The 22,990-nt window shown below is 39.0% G+C and overlaps 2 protein-coding genes and 1 pseudogene across 2 annotated transcripts; 1 reads left to right on the top strand and 2 right to left on the bottom strand.

The window, feature by feature from the left end:
• The first annotated feature begins 888 nt into the window (after positions 1-888).
• On the top strand, positions 889-2,130 carry LOC148188079 (one cut domain family member 2 pseudogene; annotated as a pseudogene).
• Positions 2,131-6,189: 4,059 nt separating this feature from the next.
• On the bottom strand, positions 6,190-8,844 carry LOC148188080 (dual specificity mitogen-activated protein kinase kinase 2-like). The gene is made up of 6 exons (XM_088085514.1): positions 8,654-8,844; positions 8,345-8,555; positions 8,067-8,213; positions 7,415-7,492; positions 6,913-6,964; positions 6,190-6,641 (listed from the first exon to the last, which is right to left on the bottom strand). Exons 1-6 carry the CDS (start codon positions 8,734-8,736, stop codon positions 6,190-6,192), a joined length of 1,023 nt encoding a protein of 340 aa, XP_087941640.1. The 5' UTR covers positions 8,737-8,844.
• A 1,482-nt stretch (positions 8,845-10,326) lies between these two features.
• LOC121951892 (solute carrier family 22 member 21-like) lies at positions 10,327-18,965 on the bottom strand. The gene is made up of 10 exons (XM_042498379.2): positions 18,532-18,965; positions 17,134-17,237; positions 15,756-15,910; positions 15,319-15,490; positions 14,634-14,775; positions 13,848-13,942; positions 12,030-12,244; positions 11,747-11,929; positions 11,198-11,333; positions 10,327-11,001 (listed from the first exon to the last, which is right to left on the bottom strand). Exons 1-10 carry the CDS (start codon positions 18,901-18,903, stop codon positions 10,968-10,970), a joined length of 1,608 nt encoding a protein of 535 aa, XP_042354313.2. The 5' UTR covers positions 18,904-18,965; the 3' UTR covers positions 10,327-10,967.
• Positions 18,966-22,990: the final 4,025 nt, after the last annotated feature.

Raw genomic sequence — 22,990 nt, forward strand, 5'->3', positions numbered from 1 at the left:
AGTGAAATGACCTCGTTCTTCCTAACTGTTAACAACTTGAGTAAACCAAGTTAGTCTGACTTAACTTGACTTAACTATCAGCAAAAAAATAAAGATGATGAAGTTAATCTGCCAGTTCTGTTTTGTTAACATGTTTAAGAAATATGAGTGACTATAGTTTGCAACTAGCAGAATAGCTACAGTAAACCTGGTTTACTAAAGCTGCAAACACCTTATTCTTTAAGCCTCAAAAAACGTCACAAAATTAAGTAAATATACCTACATTTTAAGTAAACATTACAATTACATATAGCCTAAAGTAAACATAAAATAAGAGTAATAGTTATATTTAAATACATTTTCAAGGCAATCGTGTTTTTTTTTTTAAGTAAAATCAGATTTTACAGTGTACTTGGGCCATGTCGCGTGCCATTGTTGTGTCATTTTTGTAATGTTTATGCTCCATAGCATGTGATTTGCTCTTGAGCTAAATACATGAAATGAAATGAAATAAACTCTGCTAGTACCCGCCCCACATTTGAAATACACAGAGGCGCGCTCCCATCTGTCTGACACGCGGCTCAGCCTGCTCTTAGTGGAAGCGCTGTTGGACCAGAGATGAGATATCGCCCTGGAGAGCTCACATCCACATGAAGGCATAAAGCGCCCAGCGCCGCGGAAACGCCGGGCTCTGCAGCTTTCTCGGAACATCAGAACTTATCTACACCTCACTGGATTGATCGGGCACTTTTAATCAATGGATTGGCATTCAAATTTGGTAATTTTATCGCTCCAGGAGGGCTAAGGGGGCAAAAGAGAGCGCGCGTCCCTGAGTGAGCGTGAGAGACAGGAGCGAGAGACAGGGGGAGAGGGTGGGGAGGGTGGGACAGGGGAACATATATCCTTTCAGCTATGGAGCTCACCATGGAGAACCTTCACAGCGTCTCCTCGCACTCCCAGGCGGGAGACCTCATGAGCTCTCCGCACGCGCGGCCGTCGACGTCCCCGAGCTCCGCTCCCCGAAACCTAGTCTCACACGCTCCCGGCGCGCGGTCAGCCATGGTGTCCGGCATGGCCTCGCTCCTGGAGGGCTCCGGCGGCGACTACCGGACAGACCCGTCGCTGTCCGGACACCTGCACCCGTCCATCAGCATGTGCGACACCGGGATGAGCCTTAGCAACACGTACACCACCCTGACCCCCCTGCAGCATCTACCTCCGATATCCACCGTCTCGGATAAGTTTCACCACCCGCACTCACACCACCACGCTGCCGCCCATCAGCGACTCTCCGCCGGGAACGTCAGCGGCAGCTTCACGCTGATGCGGGACGACCACCGGGGGCTCGCCTCAATGGGCAATCTGTACAGTCACTACCCCAAAGAGATGTCCGGGATGGGTCACGGGTCGCTGTCGCCGCTGTCCAGCGGTCTGGGCTCTTTGCACAACTCCCAGCAGCCGCTGTCAGCCTACGGTCCGAGCGCGCACCTTTCCACCGACGCCAAGATGCTCTCTCCGGTGTCAGGGTTCGAGTCTCACGCCTCTATGTTGTCCCGAAGTGACCAAGAGCACCTGGCGAGGAGTTTAGGGGGGCACGGTATGATGTCCAATCTGAACGGCATGCACCACCACCCGCACAGTCACCTCCATTCCCAGGCCAACGGCGCGGTGATGCTGGACCGGGAGAGGCACGGACACGGGGCCGGGCAGGGAGTAGCAGGGTCGGGCATGCAGGCGGAGGAGATAAACACAAAGGAAGTGGCTCAGCGGATAACGGCCGAGTTAAAGCGGTACTCCATCCCGCAGGCCATATTCGCCCAGAGGATCTTGAGCCGGTCGCAGGGGACCCTCTCAGACCTGCTGCGGAACCCCAAACCCTGGAGTAAGCTCAAGTCAGGCCGGGAGACCTTCAGGAGGATGTGGAAGTGGCTGCAGGAGCCTGAGTTTCAGCGTATGTCTGCTCTCCGGCTGGCCGGTAAGAAACCGTCCTTTCAGCATTATTATCTCACATTAAAGCGGATCAATCTGGAGTGAGAGCCCGGTCAACATCCACCGATATTCTGCAAATTATTAACAGACACATAAAACCTGCGCCGGCTGACAGATTCAGCACCACGGACAGCTCAAAACAAAGCGCGCGGAGGCACAGCGCCTTAACACGAAAATTAACTTTATCTTTGTCTCCTAAAACCTGAGACAAATGTTTAAAGAGAGAGAAAAGTCTGTTTGTAGTGGATTTAGAGCTCTAGGTTGAAGTCAAGTAAAATGGGACAAAAATGGGGTTTTTGGCTCTTAAAATACCAGCAGCCAGTCACCAAACATTGCATTGTTGCTACAAATGTGCTTCACATAAAACAATAATTTTTTATTGATACGAGTAGTATGGGCTCACCAACCATTCAAAAATCCACTTGTCACAAAAGTGCCAAGAAAAGCCATACGGCATGTATCTCATGTTGGCAACACTCACCAAAACAATAAAGGCAGCCAATAACGACAAAATGGTTTAAGGATGCTGCATTATAGTACTTGTTTGACTAATCAAAATATGTTCACCTTACACTACACACCTTACAGGGTTGAGTGCGTATGTAATACATTCAGGTAAAATGGGACAAATAAAGTTTTACAACTGTGGCTCTTTAAATATTAGCAGCCAGTCACCAAACATGTTAGTGCATTGTTACTTTGTACAAAACAATCAGTTTTATTGATCTGAGATGACCAGCATGGGCTCACCAAACATTCAAAAATCCACTGGTCCCAGAACTTCCAATGAAAACCATGTGGCTTTTTGATGATCTCATGATGGTAACACTGAAACTAAAACAATAAAAGTATAACTACAAAAGTGATTTAACTGTATGTCTTTAATCAAAATATTTTCACCATAAACTTTACTTTTTATGAGAGATGGTTTTGAATTAGTGCATAATGCATTCAGGTAAAGTGGGACAAAAAATGCAGGTAATATGGGACATTTTCTGCAGTGAAACTAGCATATTTTTAGGCTACTGGGATGCATAAGACCACAACTTATGGGATTGTTTACCACAATATATAATATTACAGACATTTTTTTGTAATTTGGTCATTTTTAAATATCAAAAACGATGCAGTGAGTCCATGTCAGCCACAATACTCCAGAATTAGCAGTAATTGTTACTCACATGCATGTGTGCAAATATGTCCACTGTAGATAATATGGAACAAAGGAAACAGGCAGTAAAAGTACAGGGTGAGCATGGCAGAAAAGCTGGACAATCTTTTTTAATGACTAATCACATGTTACATCGATGATTAAATTAATTAATGACTGAACTAATAAAGGGACTTAACTAAAATAAATAAATAAATTAAAACCAAATATGACTGTCCCAATAACCTCACTAGCTGTCCCATTTTACCTGAACACGCCATTGAAGGCTGAGGTTCTCCATGTGTTTGAAGGTACTAAGTTTCCAAATTATTTAACTTATCATCATATTTTCTTTACAGAAATATAGCAGAGAATAAAACAAGTATTCACAGTTTTAAGTAGCCTAGTTTGCTTGGTAATAAACCAAAAAGTGTCCCACATTACCTGACTTCACCCTATAGAAAGAGAAACGTCTAATTGTAGTGAATTTATCTCTCTATCACAATAAAGGTCTTACTGGTTGTTTTGGGCAGGTTTACATGCGCGTTAAGACTAAATTCGCAGGTCTATATTTTTGATCGGCACATATCAAATCACCATTGATTCACAATAAACCTCGAAACAGTTGCCCTCCCCCGCTGACGCCTTTTCCCCCTCTTTCCCTCTCTCTGTGGCCGACTATTAACACACAGCGGTGGTGGTGCTGGGGTTACTGGGCCATCTAGTTGCGCGGGAGAAGCGGGGTGACCCCAGGCTGCCTGATCAATACGCCAGTTCCCACTCTCCCTTTTAAATGTGGCACACGGATCAATACTCGTATCGGAGCTGAAAGACGCAATAACCGCACGGTCTCTCCGGCTTTGCATTTAGTAGGCTACGCTGTAGTAAAAGCTCTAAATTTAGATCTTCAGACAGGTGTGTGATCGCTGGTGTGTTGCAGGACAGACAGACACACGCACACACAGTGAGGTCAGATAAGCAAAATATCATGAGTTTCATCATGATTTCAATTGATTAAAAAACGCAGGACACAATTTAAACAATCACATATTAAAAAATATTTGACAAAAAACATGGCTTACACCATTTAAAGTCTACCTCCAACCCAACATATGAACCCCAAATCTATTTGAAGGCAACCATAAGCTTAAACTGTTCAGATGAAATATTGATTGCATCTGGGATGGGGATTGCTAACAGGGACCAGTAGCCTATAGACAAGAATATATAGAGCATATAGAGTTTTGATACTGGAAAACACAAGGGGTGAATCCTGCCTTGTGTTGCCTGTAAATAGCACTCCATGTGTTTTTGCCACTGTTGTTTTCAATATATTCAGTTTTCATATTTCAATAAAATGCACCACAGTTTGATTTCCTTTGGATATTGCAATCCACCACAGTTTATGGATGACAACGTTAGTTTAAGCGGAATCACTATGTTTTTACAAGAGAAGCAGTGCCTATAAAATTATCCACTCTGCTCTGTTGAATCAGAGGGGTTTTAACGTGCTTTTTTTTAATTGATCAACAGAATAAGTAGATACACAGATGCTGATATCACATGGGGATGCAGGGGACACATCCCCTTCAATATTTGTGCATTTGTACCCTGCACTTAAAAAACATGACATTAACAGAAGACTTTTGTTTGTTTCCAAAATGCAAAACCCCTCATTCCCCCCAAATATGCCCCACGCCAACACTAAAACAAAACATGTCCTCGTGACAATAGTTTTAGTAGAACAACTACAGTGTTTTTACTTAAGAGATAAGACTTGAATGAGTGCCAAAAGTATCCACTTTTCTTGGTAGTTTGATCGTTTAGTAGTTTTTGACTTTAATCGGGGGATAGATGGATAGATGAAAACCTAAAAGTAGCAGAGAACTTATGTTTTGACAAAATTAGAGACGTTTATGCCATCAATGATGCATACGAGGCACAAAGGATGCATTAAAACCCTAAAACTAACCTAACCATAACCCTAACCCATTAAAATAAACCAGAATGCAAGAAGTTAAGTGTTTGATGCTGTGCTTGAAACAGCCCACACCTTTGTGATAACATTAGATTTGGCAGAATCACTACAGCGTCTTTACATAAACAATTAACATCAAATACAGTGCTTATATAAGGTATTCACTATCAGCTGAATCAGAGGGGTTTGAATTTGTTTTTTGATAACTTATCAAAAAAGTAGATAGATAGATTTTGGGGGGATGCAGGAGAAATATCCCAGTCGGTATTTTTAACATGAAAGAAGTAGTTAAAAGTGATTTAAATGCAGAAAAGATCAACCTTGGTGCTAAAAAATTTAACAGAATGCAGGAATTTAAGTGTTTGATGCTGAAAAAGTTCATCTGAGCCCCCGCAAAAGTGGAAATGAAAACTACACACTTGGGTAGGTAGATACATGCATACATACACACATAAGTGTAGATTTCGGAGGTGTTAGCGCTTGTAACAGCATCTTCTAGGTAAGCAAAGTCAAATCTGTGGTTAACAGCTGAGGACCACACGCCTAAACACCACAGCAGAGGGTGTGTAAGTGGTTTTGAAGAATGCTGTTTACACCCCAAAACATCCTGTGAAATATCAAAAGCCCAAATCTGACACCAACCAGGATGGTGTAGACTTCCAGCGCTGAAAAACACACATAAGAGGCTGCAGGAGAGAGGCCTCTCTGACAAAACAGCTGCAATATTGGTGGTGAAATGTGGTGTTTGAACACAATCATAAAAAGATCAGAGCTTTAGAGCATCTCGCAGTAGACAAAGAGCATCAGAGCGTCCAGTTGCCCATCGAGTCGTTGTAATGAGTGCTTTCTGCTCATGTCAGCGAATCCTCAAAGCAATCCAAGGTTGTGATGTCATTTGATTTTAAAGGTTGCAATGCTTTATGGGGTTTGTAATGCGCCTTTATGGAGGCATGCAAGCACATTTCACTCTGTGTGTGTGTGCGTGAGAGTGTGTGTGTGTGTATTTGTGTGAGTGCTTCCACATGTGTGTGTGTGTGTGTGTGACTGGGTTATAGAGTGTGTCTGCACTATACATTGTTCAGGCTTATCTGACTCACTCTGAATCGGTATTGAGGTGACGAAGGCTGCGCTCTGTGATGCTGTGTATTAAGAGTAAAAACACCTGTGTAACAGCTGACATAACACAAAGGACTGGATGCTCTATAAGCTCAGTCAAACCATGTTTTGATCGGCCCGTGATCTGATGATTGAGATCAGATCGCGATATCACTAGATGTTGGCAGTACACACAATACGATGAAGAGTGGGAACATTTAAATAGCCACCAAAAAAAAGCCAACTTAGACACAAAGGCAACAGATGTGAAAGAACTATACACAGCTGATCTCGTCAAAATGTGATTCAGAGACGAGCAACATACCGACATATAGGATCTGGTCCCAACAAAGGAATTGGCCATAGAGTCTATGAGCTGCCCGCTTACACCGAAGTCACACAACTTGATTTCCCCACGTGAGTTCACCAGTATGTTTGAAGGCTTCACATCTGGAGGTTTAAAAAGGTTTTCAACAAATAAAATTACCCAACTGAACATCTGTAACAGGATGCAGTGAAATGGGACTATTTTCACTTTGTGTAGACTGCAGCCATAATAACATAAAGGTCAAGATTTAGATTTTCTTTGGCATGCAGCAACATGTATGAACAGGTTGGTTAATACATGTATTAAGAAAATACAGGGCATTATTCTACTGTGCATTATGCCTTACAGATGAAATACAAGAATCAGAAGTTAAGCCCATGAAAAAATAAATACCTCTATGCATGATTTGATGTTTTTCTCTTAGGTATGCAAGGCCTCTCAAAACCTGTTTTAAAAAGGCAGAAATTACACAAGTCAATGATCAAAAATAACCTTAAAGGTATACTTTGCAGGACTGTCATGTACTGTTTGTAAACACCCTCACCAGTGAAAGTGAAAGTAAAAGCCATATCTCATAAGTGATAATTAAGAGGGTTTACTTCTGTATGACTCGACATTTTTGTCTTGAGGAAATCCCTCATAGTATGTTTTGATGTGAAAATAAGCATTAGAAACAAACATAAAACCATCCAGGCCCATGGTGTGTGTGTGTGTGTATGTTTACTAAGGGCATAATTTAATTTGAGCTCAATACAGTAAACTGGAACAGAGAGTGTTTAATTTTTTGTTAAATTGTTTAATCTAAACAGAGCAAACTAAACTAACAATTGTTTCATTGATTCCAATAATATAATATCACATAATATTACAATAGAGAGGATAATCAAACACTTACAGCGATGCTAACTTTGCCCAGAATCTCTTCAGGGATCCTCTTTGCTTCTTTCAGCACCTGGTCCAGAGATCCACCATCCTGCGCAATAAAAAGAAAACAGGTCATAATATAGATAATTACAAGCACATTCTGTCTAAAGTGTAATTTTAAAGGATCACATCATTCCCAAATGTATAACGTGCCCTGAGTACATTTACTGAGTAAACAGTGGCTCTTCAGTGGAAGAAATACATGCCCAATACAGCATTATGTGGTTTTATGTCATGTCTATCACAATCAATTTGCTTTACATTTTACCATTAAAAAAAAAACACACTCCAGGTTATTCCAATTTTCATATAATTTGACAGATGCAATGTACTAAGGTGGCACAATCCAACCGAAGAAGACCAAGGAGAATTTCTGATTCGCATTTTAACTGTTTGATTGTTTTATGTTTTCTTAAACATGGTTCTAACACACACGCATAAAGAAAGGCCAGGGGAGACCTCGTATAAAGTCATTTCTGTACTTGACCTTTGGCATGGGCACATATGATAAAAACTTGCAAGGGTGCAAAAGAAGATAATGTCTCTTTGAAGATAAATTTACCAAAACATAAATACCTTAAACAGCCACCCACGCACACAGTCACTGGCTCTTATTCTCTCACCATGTGCTCCATGCAGATGCTGATCTCTCCATCGCTGTAAAATGCTCCATAGAAGCCCACAATGTAGGGAGAGTTACACTCATGCAGCACCTGAAGCTCTCGGATGATCTGGTTTCTGACAGCAGGTTTGACTTCAAGATGAATGAGCTAAGGAGAAAAGAGATTTGTTATGTTGAATGTGTAACATAAAGTGACCACTTGGTGCCAGATAAACAATGTTTTATTACTACACAGTTTGATCATATTCATATCATATAAAATTGTGATTTTTATCTCACCTTCCTGGCCATGATTATTCCTGAAGGTTTGTGACGTTCCTTGTTGACAACTCCTCCATTGCCTGCACCCAGCTCACAGACACGATGGAAGTCATCGACTCTCAACTCGCCCACCTTGGCCTTCTGGGTGAGGAAAGCTGCTAACCTTTTCTTCTGTTGTTTGTCCAGGTCCAACTCTTCCATTATTCTTTCAAGTGCCTCTAAACTGGCCCTGAGGAACACCATACAAAGCATCATTCAGATTACACAAATGACTAACACATTTAGTTTAAATGGTACATTAGGATATTAATGCAGTTAGTAACTTACTCTGAATCAGTGCTGGTGGAGGTGGGTAACCCATCGCCAGCAGGAGTAATGTTTAAGGGCACGGGTTTCTTTTTAAGAGGCATGCTCACTGGTGGATAAACTATGAGGCCTGTTTAAGTGACACCATCCTCCAGGCTACAAATGATACATTACTAAGGTTAACTGTGGCCACATGGTGATGACTGATAATGTTATCTGTGATCAGCATAAAGTTTTGCTTCCCGTGCAAACGTTTGGTTAAAGCGTTAAATATAAAAAAAAAGAAAAAAAAAAGACATAAACTTGTAGATGTTACCTTTACTAACTACAGGTATACTTTGTTTCCTGTTAGTTATTTTGTGGGACATTTAGCCTTGCTAGGTAAATATGACCGAGCTAACGCTTGCATTACGACTCTCTGGTTCACAACACAAAGCAGCAAGACTCCAAAATTCATCAAAACAATAGAGCACGTCAAAGTTAGCTAAATTATAGTAACTTTAGTCGTTTTAAATTATGATACGTAACAATTCTTACGCACGATAATAAGCATTATCGTTATCGCACTGACTTGAGATAATAGGATTTTAACTTAATCTATGCTAAACTAGCTACAACATGACGGAAAACATAATATTTTCAGAACCAGGGACATCACTTCAACACGGCAGCTAGCCTGCTAACTTCATCTGCTAGCTAGTTAGCGGTTGAGTTATAGCACGCGACTGTTTTACTCTACAAAAGCTGTCTGTGCCGTGTCCCAACCCAGCAGAAACAGCAGCCGAGCGGGAGGCTGTTGTTTAGTAGTCTATCCTAGCTTTTGTTTTTTCTCTCCGCTGGAAAGTGTGTGTGGTCACAGCAGATACAAACTGATCCCAGCATCAGCAGCAGAGACGGGGGCGCGCCGCACAGCCGGTGTGATAATCTCGCGATATTTCAGACGACGACAGTCAGCTGTGCAGTCATAACTAGTGCACCAGAATAAACAATAAACTCTTAAAGGGCTCTGGTCATAACGAGTGAACGGGATTATGGCATTTTGTTTATTTAGGCCAAGAACATTTCAGTACACGTACAATTCAAAGTGCTTTACACTGAAGGACAACAGATGGAAACCATTCGGAACATAACCAGCATAAATATATATAAGAATGCAGTATAAACATCATTCACCATCAGCATAATAATTTAGAGAATCGAAAGTCACTGACACAATCAAGTGTGGTCAAATGAATCTATTAAGTAAAACTTCAATTAACACCGCAGGCTATTATTTGCTTAAACCACTGCACTCAAAAGGCTTTTATTTGGGACAGGTGTATTTATGGGACAGGCTTCAATTCCTTTCACATAAAAGTGTTACTCAGTAAAGATGGAATTACAATGAAATTTTTTATATGAGCCTCTTTTTTTGCATCTGTCTTATTCACTCTGCAGGTATTACTTCTTCATTGGTGCTCATGGTTTCAGCTAAATGAACAAGATGATAAAATTATGGAGAATCTTGCCAAGCTAACCGTGTGTATTATGTATTATGCCCATGTTGACAAAGACGGTAATCTTGAAAAACTGGATAGCCTTAAATGCACCCACACAAAAAGAATGGATCACTGAAGCAATAGAAATTATTAAGTTGGAAAAGATTGCTCTCAAACTGAAAAATAATGATGCAGAATATGTTGAAACATGGGCGCCAGAGTGCTTAATGTTAGTATACAGAAGAAAACAGTCTGAGATCACATTTGTTTATATCATTATTATTATTTATGCATTTATCAATTTATTATTTTTTGAAATGGGCACATGGTTGTAGTGCTCCTTTTTGTATATGTTGACCTACACTTAGGCATACTACAGTTACATGTTGTTACTGTAGTAATGTGTAACATTACATGTTGTCTGTGTGAGATGACAGTATAGAGAAAGTTGTAAGAGATTAACCTTGTTTGGGACTAATATTGTTTGAAGGGCGTGTTGGTAAGGAGTTAATTTAAATTTTGCTTTTGGTTAGGAGGGGGGTTAGAAATAACAGGATTCAATTATATGTTGTGCTATTGTGTATATTTCGTTTTCCTTTATTTTTTTTTGTCAATCTGTTTGTTAGTCAATAAATAGTACTTTTAGGAACGTGTTTCAGCCCTTTGCTTTCCTGAGCATTACAGGCTTGGGATGAAACACTTGGTTGTCTTCTTCTTCCAAACATCGTTAAAAAAACCCATAAACTTATTTGTGAGGGCTGTTACCAGGCTTTTGTCTGTGATCACTCATCTCTTGCTGTGATTTTCTTTCAGCAGGGGGCACTCTTGCTCATTTATTTACGGCCTTCAGTATCTGACTAAGGTGTAGCAGTTTCCTTTGGACAGCAGCAGCTATAAGATACAAAGAGCCAGAGAGAGAACTATATTACAATGCACATAATCACAAACTAAGAGATACATCTGTCATATAGTTTGCTCTATAACATGTTTGATCCATTGTGAATACATGTTTGTTTAACAGAACAGCTTTCTGGTAGTTATGTTTGTTACTGTTAATAATTATTGACACATTCACAGACACACATACCCTCTGATGGGTCTGGCCTCGTTTATAAGATCAGGAAGTTTTCTGTTTCTGGTGTCCGGCAGCAGTATGCTAACAGCAGCAGCCATGATGCTGACTACGCCAAAAACAATATATGGCAGGATTTTGCTGTATTTGCCTGCAAACAGAATGAAAGGCATTTACATTAGTGTGTGAGAGTTTGTAAACTAATAATTTTATATGTTTTTTTGTTTAGCCAAATGCAGCCCCTTTAATTCAAATGCATCAAGAATTTTCTTGATTCTTTGTTCACTGTGGAGGGATGCAAGAAAAAAATAAGTTGTCTTCAAAAATTCAAGGTAACACAGTGTGACTAATTGGTGTGTTGAGTCTGAAAGTCTGCTGTGAGTCCCTAAACCTTGTGAAGGTGCAATGCGAACTTTCTAAAGTATCCTTTCAAAGGAAAGCATGTTCACTCAAGTGTATAAATATCATCTACAGTTAGATATTCTACTCTCTCTCTCTCTCTGTTTAAGTTTCAGCAGTGTACTTTGATACAGCTAGTACAACAGAAAGAACAAAAAAACTTGCCCATGTAGATCACATAGGGAGAAATGATAGAGCCGATGCGTGCAGCTGTGGAGGCGATTCCTAAGCCCATGCTCCTTACCACAGTGGGGATCAGCTCAGTAAAAAACACAAAGATGAGGCAGTCAGCAGCAGACACACCAGTCTTTCCAACCAAGGCTAACACCTGGAACATGATGTGCATGTCTGAGAAAAACAAACAGAATTATTAGACCATTTTACACACGCAGAGCGTCTTCTAGTCCTTTCAGAGATGCCAGATTCAGTCAGTCCTGAGTATACAGACCTTCAGGAACCAGCGTGATAACCAGAAGCATGATTCCACAGAACATCAGCATGGAGAAGAGGAGTATGGGTCGTGATACGCGATTAACCAGCACTGAAGTGGCTAAATACGCCATAATATCAATGGCTGCTGAAATGAAGCAGTTGAGGTAGACATTTCCATTCAGGTTGCTGGTATTGAGACTGAGACCATAGAAGACCACGTTGGCAGAAAACCTGCAGAAATACAAATGTAGGACTGGATGAAGACTGAAGATAAAGTGTTTAAAGGAGCTCTATGTGACACAAAGAGCAACAGTGCTGACAGAGCTAACATCTGCATTTACACTGCCTGTTCAAGGCAGGAATATCACGCCATTATGCCACCTCGCTGTTCTGTATATTTTGTGCAATCACGGAGAGGGGGGACAGTGTGGTTTTGTCTCTGAGATGGGAGTGGAGATAGTAGGCTAACAGGCTAACAGGCTAACACCGACATGTTATACCTTTGTTATTGTTTATAAAGAACTACCCACACATATATTATGTACTGTATTACACTAGCGGCTGACACTGTTGTGTAACATGTCACGCCTGTCATGCCTCTTTTAATTGTGGGATGCTGCGATGAAAGTGTGTAATCACACACTAAAGCAGAATGATGCCGCCATCATATGGTTCTGAGTAAAAATGCAGGGGCGGTATAAAGTGGGGACTTGATGAGGCCCTATCGCGCGGTCTCTGTATAAAACTGCCGTTATAAATCTGGGGTAACCTGAACAGTGAGCGCTACGCTTCCATAACGTCGATGTTCTGATATAAGCAGTAGCTGCCGTATGAGCAGAGTGCAGCAGAGTGGCAGCGATTAGTTGGCCTTGAGATACACTCACAGGAAATCAAATTCACTAACCACAACAAAATAGAGAAAAGCTCAGATAACAACGCACAGAGTTTGCGTAAATTCATTCTCTGCTCAGGAATCCGTTAATCCATTATAATTTTACATCACAAATAGTGGTTTGCTGGCTTATTAATGCTCTGAATGTCACTTACCACTCCTTTAAATGATACATGACGGTGTCATATAGTGCTTGAGCTCAAGCTGACAATATATTCAAGTTGCTTTGAAGAAGCTACAGTTTAAATTTGTATTTAATTATGTAGTAAAGTAATTTTTAGGGTTAAAGGTCCAGTGAGTAGCATTTAGTGGCATCTTGCAGTGAGGTTGCAGAACTGAAACTTCTTCTGTGTGACAAGCGTGTAATGGCTAACATGTAAATGTAAATGACCCTCTCTAGAGCCAGTGTTTGTTTTTTCTGTTCAGGGTTACTGGAAGAAGCAACATGGCAGACTACATTAAAGAGGACCCGCTCTGTAGGCAGATATAAATGGCTCATTCTAAGGTAACGAAATCATAAAATACTTGTTTCAGTTGATGAAAACATAGTTCTGAACGTATATTCCATAGATGCCCCGAATCCAAACTGGACCTTGAAGACAAACTTCTAAAAGTGAAATTGTCAATTTATATTTTTAAAAAAATAGTGTAAAATATAAAATAAAAAAATAAAATAAGATTTCAAAACTCTCATCAAAAACACCATACCTGTAACTGATCTTCTGTAGTATCTTTCCTAAATTGCATTGTTTGCCATATACCCTGCATGACTGCATTTCATATTTATTTATCTTTTTCAAGTTATGGGCAGCAGTGTGGAATCAGAGCCATAAGCACTTATTTGTCAAACATATGACAATAGGAAACTTCTTTAGTGTAGAATAAAGTGCATGTGCTACCATATTCACAAATGTTACAAACAGAGAAAAGAAGACATGTTACCATATGAAAACACCCAGAATTGTGATATTCCTGATGTTAGGGGTGCGTATCAGGTCCAGGTAAGTATACGTATGCTCCTCTTCGCTTTCATTTTTCTGAATTAGACATAAAAAAGCAGTCAAACCACACACATGCTTGTCAAGGTTTGGGCTGTATTTTATACTGGTACAAAACAGAGTGCCCCATTTGAAATTCATAAAACCCAGAATTAAGTTAGCATTACAGCAACTCCAGTTTCCTCGTCTGAAAGTAAATGTTTTTTTTGAATGGGTCTTTGGTTAGATGCTTGAAATAACTTCTGTGGTTAACACAAGCTTAACATACTCTTATACTTTATTCTACGACATAAATTACATCAGTACCCATTTGTGAATTTTGAAGCTTATGTGTGACTTTAAAAAGCCACACATAAGAAACAAAAACAAAATGATGCAGAACATGACTTTACAGCCTCATTGCAGTAGTGATGTAAGTCATGCGACCGTGGTTTAGTTCGATTATAGCCATTAGCTTTGTACCTCTGGCGATTGCATTTAGGCCTCAGAAATCCTAAAAGTGGTGTTCATTTATGAAGATTATCCCAATGAATGAAACGTGGACGTAACATAAATCTTTGTTGACCACAGAGTTTATTTTCTGCAACTAACAAAAATCCAATGGCAAAATCCCATAGGCTTTTTGACAAGGAAACCAAGGCATAACTAACTAAGTTGGCCTACAGAAAAACGTCATCCCTGGGGCGCTCTATAGCTTCCACAGCATGAGGAGGGAAACTGGAATAAATACCTTTACCTCAGAACATTCGTTTGACCTGAATATAATCTCAGGAGCGGGGACTCTGTTCCATTTTGCAGCAGTGCGTATGACAAGCTCAGCCTCCTTCACCCGACCTTTCTGCAAAAGCCAACGGGGAGACTCTGGAATCACCCTGAACAGAGATGGAGACACAGAAGTTCATTCATCTTTTGAAGTTACCACTGAAATATAGTGAGACACAGCACATCTAGAAACAGGTATAAGGTGAATTTAAACAATAGTTCTGACATAGGATATACTAAACACTGATATTTTTATTAGGGGTTGACAGATTATCAGCCTGGTCATTTATCAGGGCCGATATTTGGCATTTTGCTGATTATCTGTTTAGCGTTCTATTTTAATGATCAACGCTAAAATTAATAAATAAAAAAGTACAAAGAAGCTTTATATAAACGTTTCTGGGAACTTGCTGTATAAAATGTTGAAAATTTCAGTTTTGATTTAACATTTGCTAAAGGCATTTAAACAAAGTTTTGCGTTAGAGTTTGTTATATTCCAAATTCTAAGTATTGACAGAGATTTTCATTTTTATTGTAAATGCATATCGGTTATCGGTCTCAGTTATTAACTACTAATAATCAGTATCGGTTTGGCCCTGAAAAACCAATATTGGTCGACCCCTTATTTGTATGCCAATATTCATGAGACTTACCACCAGGCTGGAAAAAGCAGGAGGCCGGGGATGGCAGAAGCAACCAGCAGCATCCTCCAGCCTCGTATGAGGTAGCCCAAGAGCGGCAGCAAGGCATATCCGATGCCAAAACCTAAGCAGTGGCCCAGCACAGCGTAACTCACCCTGGCCTTCGGGCCAAGGATCTCAGACCCTGACCAAGTAGAGGATCAGGAGCATGGCATTAAAATGAGAGACAACATGAAGGTATATGATATTAACTTAACACAAAAACTATCTGAAGCTATACTGAGTTCATTGCTCCCTTCAACAGCCTGATCACAAGTCGGCGACCTTCTACAGCTCGCCTCATGGGAAAACTACACAAGTAAGCTACACTGTGACACAGGAAGATCCTGGGGAAGAGATAGAGGCAGGAACTCTTTTTAAAACCGATAGAAGTGCATGTGCTGTCTCACCCAGTACAAGTGACGTAATGTAATTGGATATCTGGCCAAGTCCTCTCAGACAGTTGATGACACAGAACATGACCCAACTGACAGAGGTGGCCTGGATCAAGGTAGTGACTGTTTGTAATGCCATGGTGAAAAAAAACACCAGCTTTCTGCCGAACCTGCGAGACAATGCACAGAGACATGAAATGAACAGAGCATATACGAGCTGTGAGTAAACACAACCACATCACTGAGGACATTACAGTGGGCTCAGTTATCTCAGTTATCAGTCAATGAACTGAGAGTATAAGCGGCAGATTAATTCATAATGGCAGGAATCATTAGTCAAAGCTCTAAGTACAGTCAAATAATATTTTGAAACTTTTGGCTCTCAATTGTATTTCATTTTAACATCTTGTTGCATGGAAATTAAAGACAATTTCAGCTGTCATGCACTTCCTTTAAATACAATTTACTTTACTACATTTACAGTCCAGTTCCAAGAATAATATTTAACATAACACATAGATTTTTGGAAACCACGGATGTGTTAGATTTGTATATTTCATATGCACCATATCTACGTTTCTAAAGTGACGTAGTTCAGATTACATACGAGATGAGCTTTCCATCAGGAGGAGGAGGGGATGGTGGCTGGTGTGACAACACAGTGACAAAGCTGCCAGTGACAAAGCGTTGTTTTAATATGGCGACTGATGTTATCCACTGGAGCTCCCGAACGTCATTGTTTTTCCAATTTGCCGTCATTTCTGGCTGCTGTTCATCTACTTTTAGTTAGCCAGCTGCCTAGCTGCTTTTAATCATAGAGCCCATGGTCCCATCCTGCCAGCTGTTCCTTTTACACAGACCCTGATGCGGCATTGTTACTACCTTTATTGCTGGCTCAAGGCGGAGACAGCTCTGTCCCCCCCTCATGAGGTTGTACCTTTTACACAGAACAACAAGGAAGCATAGTGGTGCAAAACGACTGTCTTGAACAGGCAGTGTAAATGGGCTTGTGATAATTAAACTGTTGAGAACCCTCAGAATTAACCTAATGAAAAATAATTATTACTGAAAAGGAAGGAAGCAATGACATCAATATTTGAGTGCAACAAGCATATTTTGAACATCTTCCTGAGATTCACATCATACTGTATATCATACTTCTCTTCCTGATAAACCGTGTTTTTGAAACACATTTCGTGATCTATTTTGACACACATTTTGAAAAGTATTTTAAAACAACTTTGTTCCTAAAGCTCATCCTGAAAGAGCAGATTTTCCAGTTTCAGTAGGTTTGTCAGGTTGTTTTTCTTCATATTTATACTTCTCCTTCTTGCTCGCGCAGCCCTCATTTTGTTAAAGTGTCTTTTGTCATAAATCATCAACACAGACTTACCGATCTGACAGTTGACCACAAACACAGGATCCGATCAGGGTCCCTACAAAGAACAAGGAGGTGGAAAAAGGTACCTTCCATGCACTTTCACACACCAGACCCCACTGTAATTAACAAGAGAGAAAAAGATCATTCAGGTGACTGCAAGACACATTTCAGAGACACTGGAGTTACATATAATTAGTCAAAAGTTTCACTTGACCTTCAGCTTTCAGAAAGCCACAGCCGGTATGAAAATAGCTTATGTAATCGCAACATGTTTTTAACCCAGTTAAAAGAATTGTAGAAAAAGCTCCTTCCACTTCTCAACTGATCAGAGAGCTGATAACATATAAGACAATGGAGAAATGAATTAACAAAGGCTTTTCAACATTCAATTATTTTGTCATAATTATTCTTTAAATGTAGGGGAGACTGGGGATGGTTGGAACATTCAGCAAGTCTTATTCCTCAAATTAGACACATGCTACAGTAATAGTTTGTACTTCTTCTCACTCCTTTTCAAATACGTAAACCGAGTCATCGAGTGTTTTCACCATTTCTTTCACATTAAGTTTTCTCATTGTCTGTAAATATATATTTTTTGTCTGTTTGCTTTTGTATAATAATTTCTCAATTTCTTTTTTTTTTACATGCTAAGAACACTCAAGCCTCATTCCCACTAACACCAACTAACAACCGGCTTTTTATTGGAATTGGAAAATGTACAGTTGGCACTCATATCTGGGTCAAATGACTGCAGTAGTCACGCCTACTTATGCGATCTTGTGAGACCGACAATCCCAACAGCTGATGCAATTATGCGTTTTCACATTGGGGCGTTGTGTGGACATTTTAGAGTGACCTTTTATCATGACCATGCCATGGCCACTTTTGTAATATTCATAACATTGGTCAGGTGGATGGATTATCCCGGAAAAGGAGAAATGCTCACTAAAATTGATTTTTAACAAATGTGCAACAAATTTGGAGAGAAATGTATCTATATGGTGCATAAATAAATCCTAGACATTTAAACTAAACCTGTGAAAATGAGAGCAAACAATTACATTTTTGTTCAGTATAATCATATCAATAAAAAATACATCAATATTAGTGTTCAACAATGCATTTTTTTAGAATAGGAAACTATCCCTACTAACACAAAACAAAAAACACAAGTGGGCTAAATTAATCAAATCCATTGCATTTTTAAGGTGTTGCAACTGCCCCTTTGTCTATGATTTCTTCCGTTCAAAAAATATTGTGAACTATATATCATATGCAGTCATCTTTAAATAGTAGGCCTATGACTGGTTAGCAGACAAATGTAAGTTCACTGTATACAACTTGGAAGCTCTGGTCCAAATAGTCTCTGAGAAATGCGAAAAGTGTTCCTCAGTCTCCACCCTCTAATACCTCAGACACGATGGTGTTGGTGTATATCTCAGTGCTGAAGACCCATCCATCCAGACATGGCTCCGTGTCATTGCTGGGTCCCGCTGTCTCCGTCCAGTTTCCGTCCAGTTTGTACCGGGAACAGCTGTCCGGTCCGATCCAGCTGCTCCACTCGCGTAGAGGAACCTCCACATCTGTGCCGTTACGCGTGGAGTTGGTGGACACTTTGCAGTGGTGCTGGGGTGTATCAGAAACAAAGACCACTATCGTTCCCGCGTACCCGCATGTAATTGCGCTTAAACTGAGCACACCGATTATTAGTAGTTGAAAGAAGCCGTAGTCGCCCAGAAAAGACGTGATTTTATCAAAGTCTTTAATGTTCCCACCCGACATGGCTGACTGGAAGTGGCTGTGACGCCTCCTTAATGAAGGTCTATAACGTGCAAAACCGGTCTTAATATATTATCTTTATACCTCCAGTCTCACTGAAATAAAATGAGACTAGCAAACGTTATTCCTTCTGGTGTTAAAAGTAGTGAAGCCTGTTTGATAGACTATTTCAGGTCATGTTAAGGTTACAGGGTTAATGTTGCCACACAGAGCAAATATAAGTTTGGCCTCTAGGAGATCGACTTGCAGAGAAGAAAACCTAAACTCACTGTTGGTAGGTCTGCAGGAGACTTTTTTCCATGTTGTTGCTCATGCCTTCTTAGTTAAAATGCATCAGAAACACATGAGTTTTGACCTTGTTTGACTGCAGGTTGTTGCTGAGTCATCACTCTGAGACTGCTGTTTTACTGCAGTCTGTTAAAGACTGTTATTATGCAATTCAAAAGTCTAAACCAGGGCACAAGTTGCAAGGCAATGACAATAAACTGTCCTATAGTTTGTTCAGTGAGCAGTGGGCGCAGTGCCAAATTTTGACCACTGTGCATTAGCGGTCTCTGTGGGGCCCATGCCCTTCCTCTCTTGATACATACCAGCTAGCAATTTCTGGTTTTAATTCCCAGAATGTTCTTAGGGTAACATTCTCTATAAACATCAATTTTTCTTGTTTTTTCTTTTTTAATTGTTAACATATTACATTACACTATATTTTCATTTTTAAAAAATCTGTAATCACAGGCCTCAGTAACATGTTCTGAACATTAAAAATTAAATCCATTATTATAATTGTTATTATTATTATTAGTAGTAGTAGTAGCAGTAGTATTATTACTATTATTATTGTTAATATTATATTATTTTATTTTATTTAGGGTTTTTTTGAGGGGGTGTTATTTTAAATGTTGAAGTTTTGGGTGTTAATTTCTATTTTTATATCATTTTGATTTGGGGGGATTTTTTTCTTTATAATCTAGAGGTTTGGGGTGTTTTTCAAAATTCATTTTTAATAGTGTCATTTTTTTGGGGGGGTCTTCTTTTTTTTTTGTTTGTTAGTTTTTTTGGATGTGTTTTTTCTTGAAGTTGCATGGGGTACTTTTACTTTTCATATTTTAAATACTTTTTCCTGATTATATTTAGTTACTTTTACTAGAGTACCATTTTTTCAATGTAGGACTTTTACTTGTAACAGAGTATTTTCACAGGGTGGTATTAGTACTTTTACTTAGGTAAAGGATCTGAATACTTCTTCCACCCCTGCACACTGGTGGGCTTTAGCACAGACCATATCAACGTTGGAGTCAAATGTTAGTACGTCGTTTTTATTGTTCCCAGGTTCTTTTATTGTTCAACAACTTAACTGCCTGGCCATGACTAAAAGCAGAGTAACAGGTGCAGACTTCTTCCTGAAGTCAATTATCATCTCTTTTGTTTTCAACACAAAAATATCTGAGAAAGAGTGCTCACACCACCAATCACTGAAATCATTCACCACTGGACCATAGACAACACCGTCATCACTAAGCAGGGACACAATAATAGAATCATCCGCAAAGCTAATAATATGTCTGCCTTCATAGTGACACTGACACACAATTGTGTGTTAAAAATAAAAGTGGTGAGTGGACACAACCCTGGAGGGAGCCAGTAGAAGATAAAAGAACCTACTCAAACATTACTCTTACTGTCACAGATCTGCCTGTTAAAAAGTAAAATAGCCAGCATATTAGGCCAGGGTCAACGTTATGGCCCTTAGAGAGTCGATCTGCTTAAATATGACACTTAAAAACCAACTGGTACAGACAACACACAACTGCTGCTGCTTGTTGCCATTAGTCCAGCAACAAGGTGATCATTTTAAAAGAAGTAGGAGCATGTCACATGAGACATAACACACTTTTTTAAAAAACAAACAGAACAGGGAGTGAAAAGTCTGTCAGAATAAGAAAAAATCCATGCAGAGCCATCACAGAAGCTGTGTGTACAACCACCACAAGATGGTGCAACAAAGCACAAAATAGACGGTGATGTGCTGATAGGAAAGGTAGTGTCTCTGCTCCCATACGTTTTCTCAGCTCAGGGGTGTTCTTTATTATTATTTTAATATAATAATAATAATAATAATAATAAAAATTGTGATAAAAGCAATTTTGGAATAAATATTCAAAATAATATGTACAAGAGTAAAAATTAGAATGAACACGAAACGTACTCACTCTGCAAAAAAACTGTCTCCTGTGACTAATATATTATTACATTCAGCATTATAAGATTGTTAACACAGATGCATTAATACGTAAGCTGCACTTTACTGTTGTAGCTGGAGCTAGTTTTAATTACTTTATAAACACTTAGGCAGTTTAGTCCAGCGGCTCTCAACCTTTTCAGTTTAAAATCAATCTAATTTTTCCCTTGGAAATGTAAATTTAAAGCATAAAGTAGCATTAAATGAGAATGTTTCAATAATGCACAAGTAACAGAAATGTGTTCTTGCAAAACACAGTGGAGTATATATATTTAGTTACTTTCCACCACTGGATTGAATTGTTTTATTTACACTAAAGGTAAAACAATGCACCATTAAAAGACCTTTGACTATGTTAGAATTTAATTTCTCAAACTTGGATAAAAAGTTTGATTTCAGCTTTTTAATACTTAGTTTTTGGATCAAATTATTTACACTGAAAAAGTGAATTGTGCATAGTTTGTATTTTTTTATATTAATGAATTATTTTTTATTATTATTGTGCTATGCAAACTATTATGCTCAGCCCAAATGGGCTCACAAGACACTATAAAATTAAACAATCCAAGACCAAGAAGTCTAAGGGACATATGTTTCGAAAACAGTAAGAAAATGAGAAAAGCATCCTACAAAATCAAATCATCATTGTGTATGCAGAGCTCATGGATTACGCTCAGAGACATTTGTGAAGCGCTGAATAATAGTAATTATAATAAAAGGTACTAACTGAAGAATCTATCTTTCCTTCTTTTTCAGGCTTTTGTAAGAAAACTAACAAACATAAACACAACAAAACTAAACAACCATTCTAACATTTGGTCAACATTTGGCACCAGAAAATGTTATAGTTCAGATGAACCATTTCGTGGAACATTATGTCTCTTAAGTCATCATTAGCAGCATCAAAGAAAATGTAGCTCACTTTCCACTTCATTTAAATCACACAACTCACATATGCTGTTTTCCTCCTGAATATTGTTGAATCACGTGACCTCGGTGGCCAGAGGAAGAATAGATTCTTCTAGATTCTAGATAAACAAGACATTACGAGTGTGTTCAGGGCCAGACTTCTCTTTAAATGCACATTATGTCATTGATTTTGGCACTGACAGAATGTTTTGAACCGTCTTTCTTCAAATTTTACTAAAAGCTTTCTCTTAACAGTTAACATTGCATCATATGGTATTCCTGTAAATACACATCACACATCATGCTGCTCTTCTAACCCCTGTGCCTCACTCATAAAAATTGCCTCTAATGTCACAAGAGGACAAAAATATCTGCGTCAAAACTGCCATAAAATGTTATTTAATTATTATTTAAAACGATTACTTTCCACTTTCACCAAATTAAATCTTTTAACCAACTTAGGTCCTATCATAACTACAAAATATTTATTCCTTTTCAGAATTTTGACAAATTAAATACCAGTTTGTTTACATAATGCCACTGCTATTTTTTCTGAAAACTAAACAAAAAATGAATCATTTTCTGTATACACTAAATGTTCAAGTGGAATTTTTATGTTTATTTTCTCTCAGTCTGGGACAGGTCAATAATTAGCAACAACATTGATTTTAATGCATTTTTACTTTTTATGTAGTGTCAGATTTTAACAAAAACTATTTGTGCTAATACTATTTTCAAATTTCAAGTTAATCAAACTTTAATTAAGCTGAATTTAATCTAACTTTCCTATACACACTTGTTTGGCCTCTATCATTACATGATACAAGTGTACATTGAATTGCTTAATTGTGAATAATTTGTTCTCAACGAGGTCATTTTTGAAATGTGAATCTTGTGAATTGTAATGAAATAATCACATAAATTTAAAGTGTCAATCAGGCA

The sequence above is a fragment of the Plectropomus leopardus genome, chromosome 12 (assembly GCF_026936395.1).
Source record: "Plectropomus leopardus strain MGB_pleo_1.0 chromosome 12, ASM2693639v1, whole genome shotgun sequence".
In the NCBI taxonomy this organism is placed as follows: Eukaryota; Metazoa; Chordata; class Actinopteri; order Perciformes; family Serranidae; genus Plectropomus; species Plectropomus leopardus.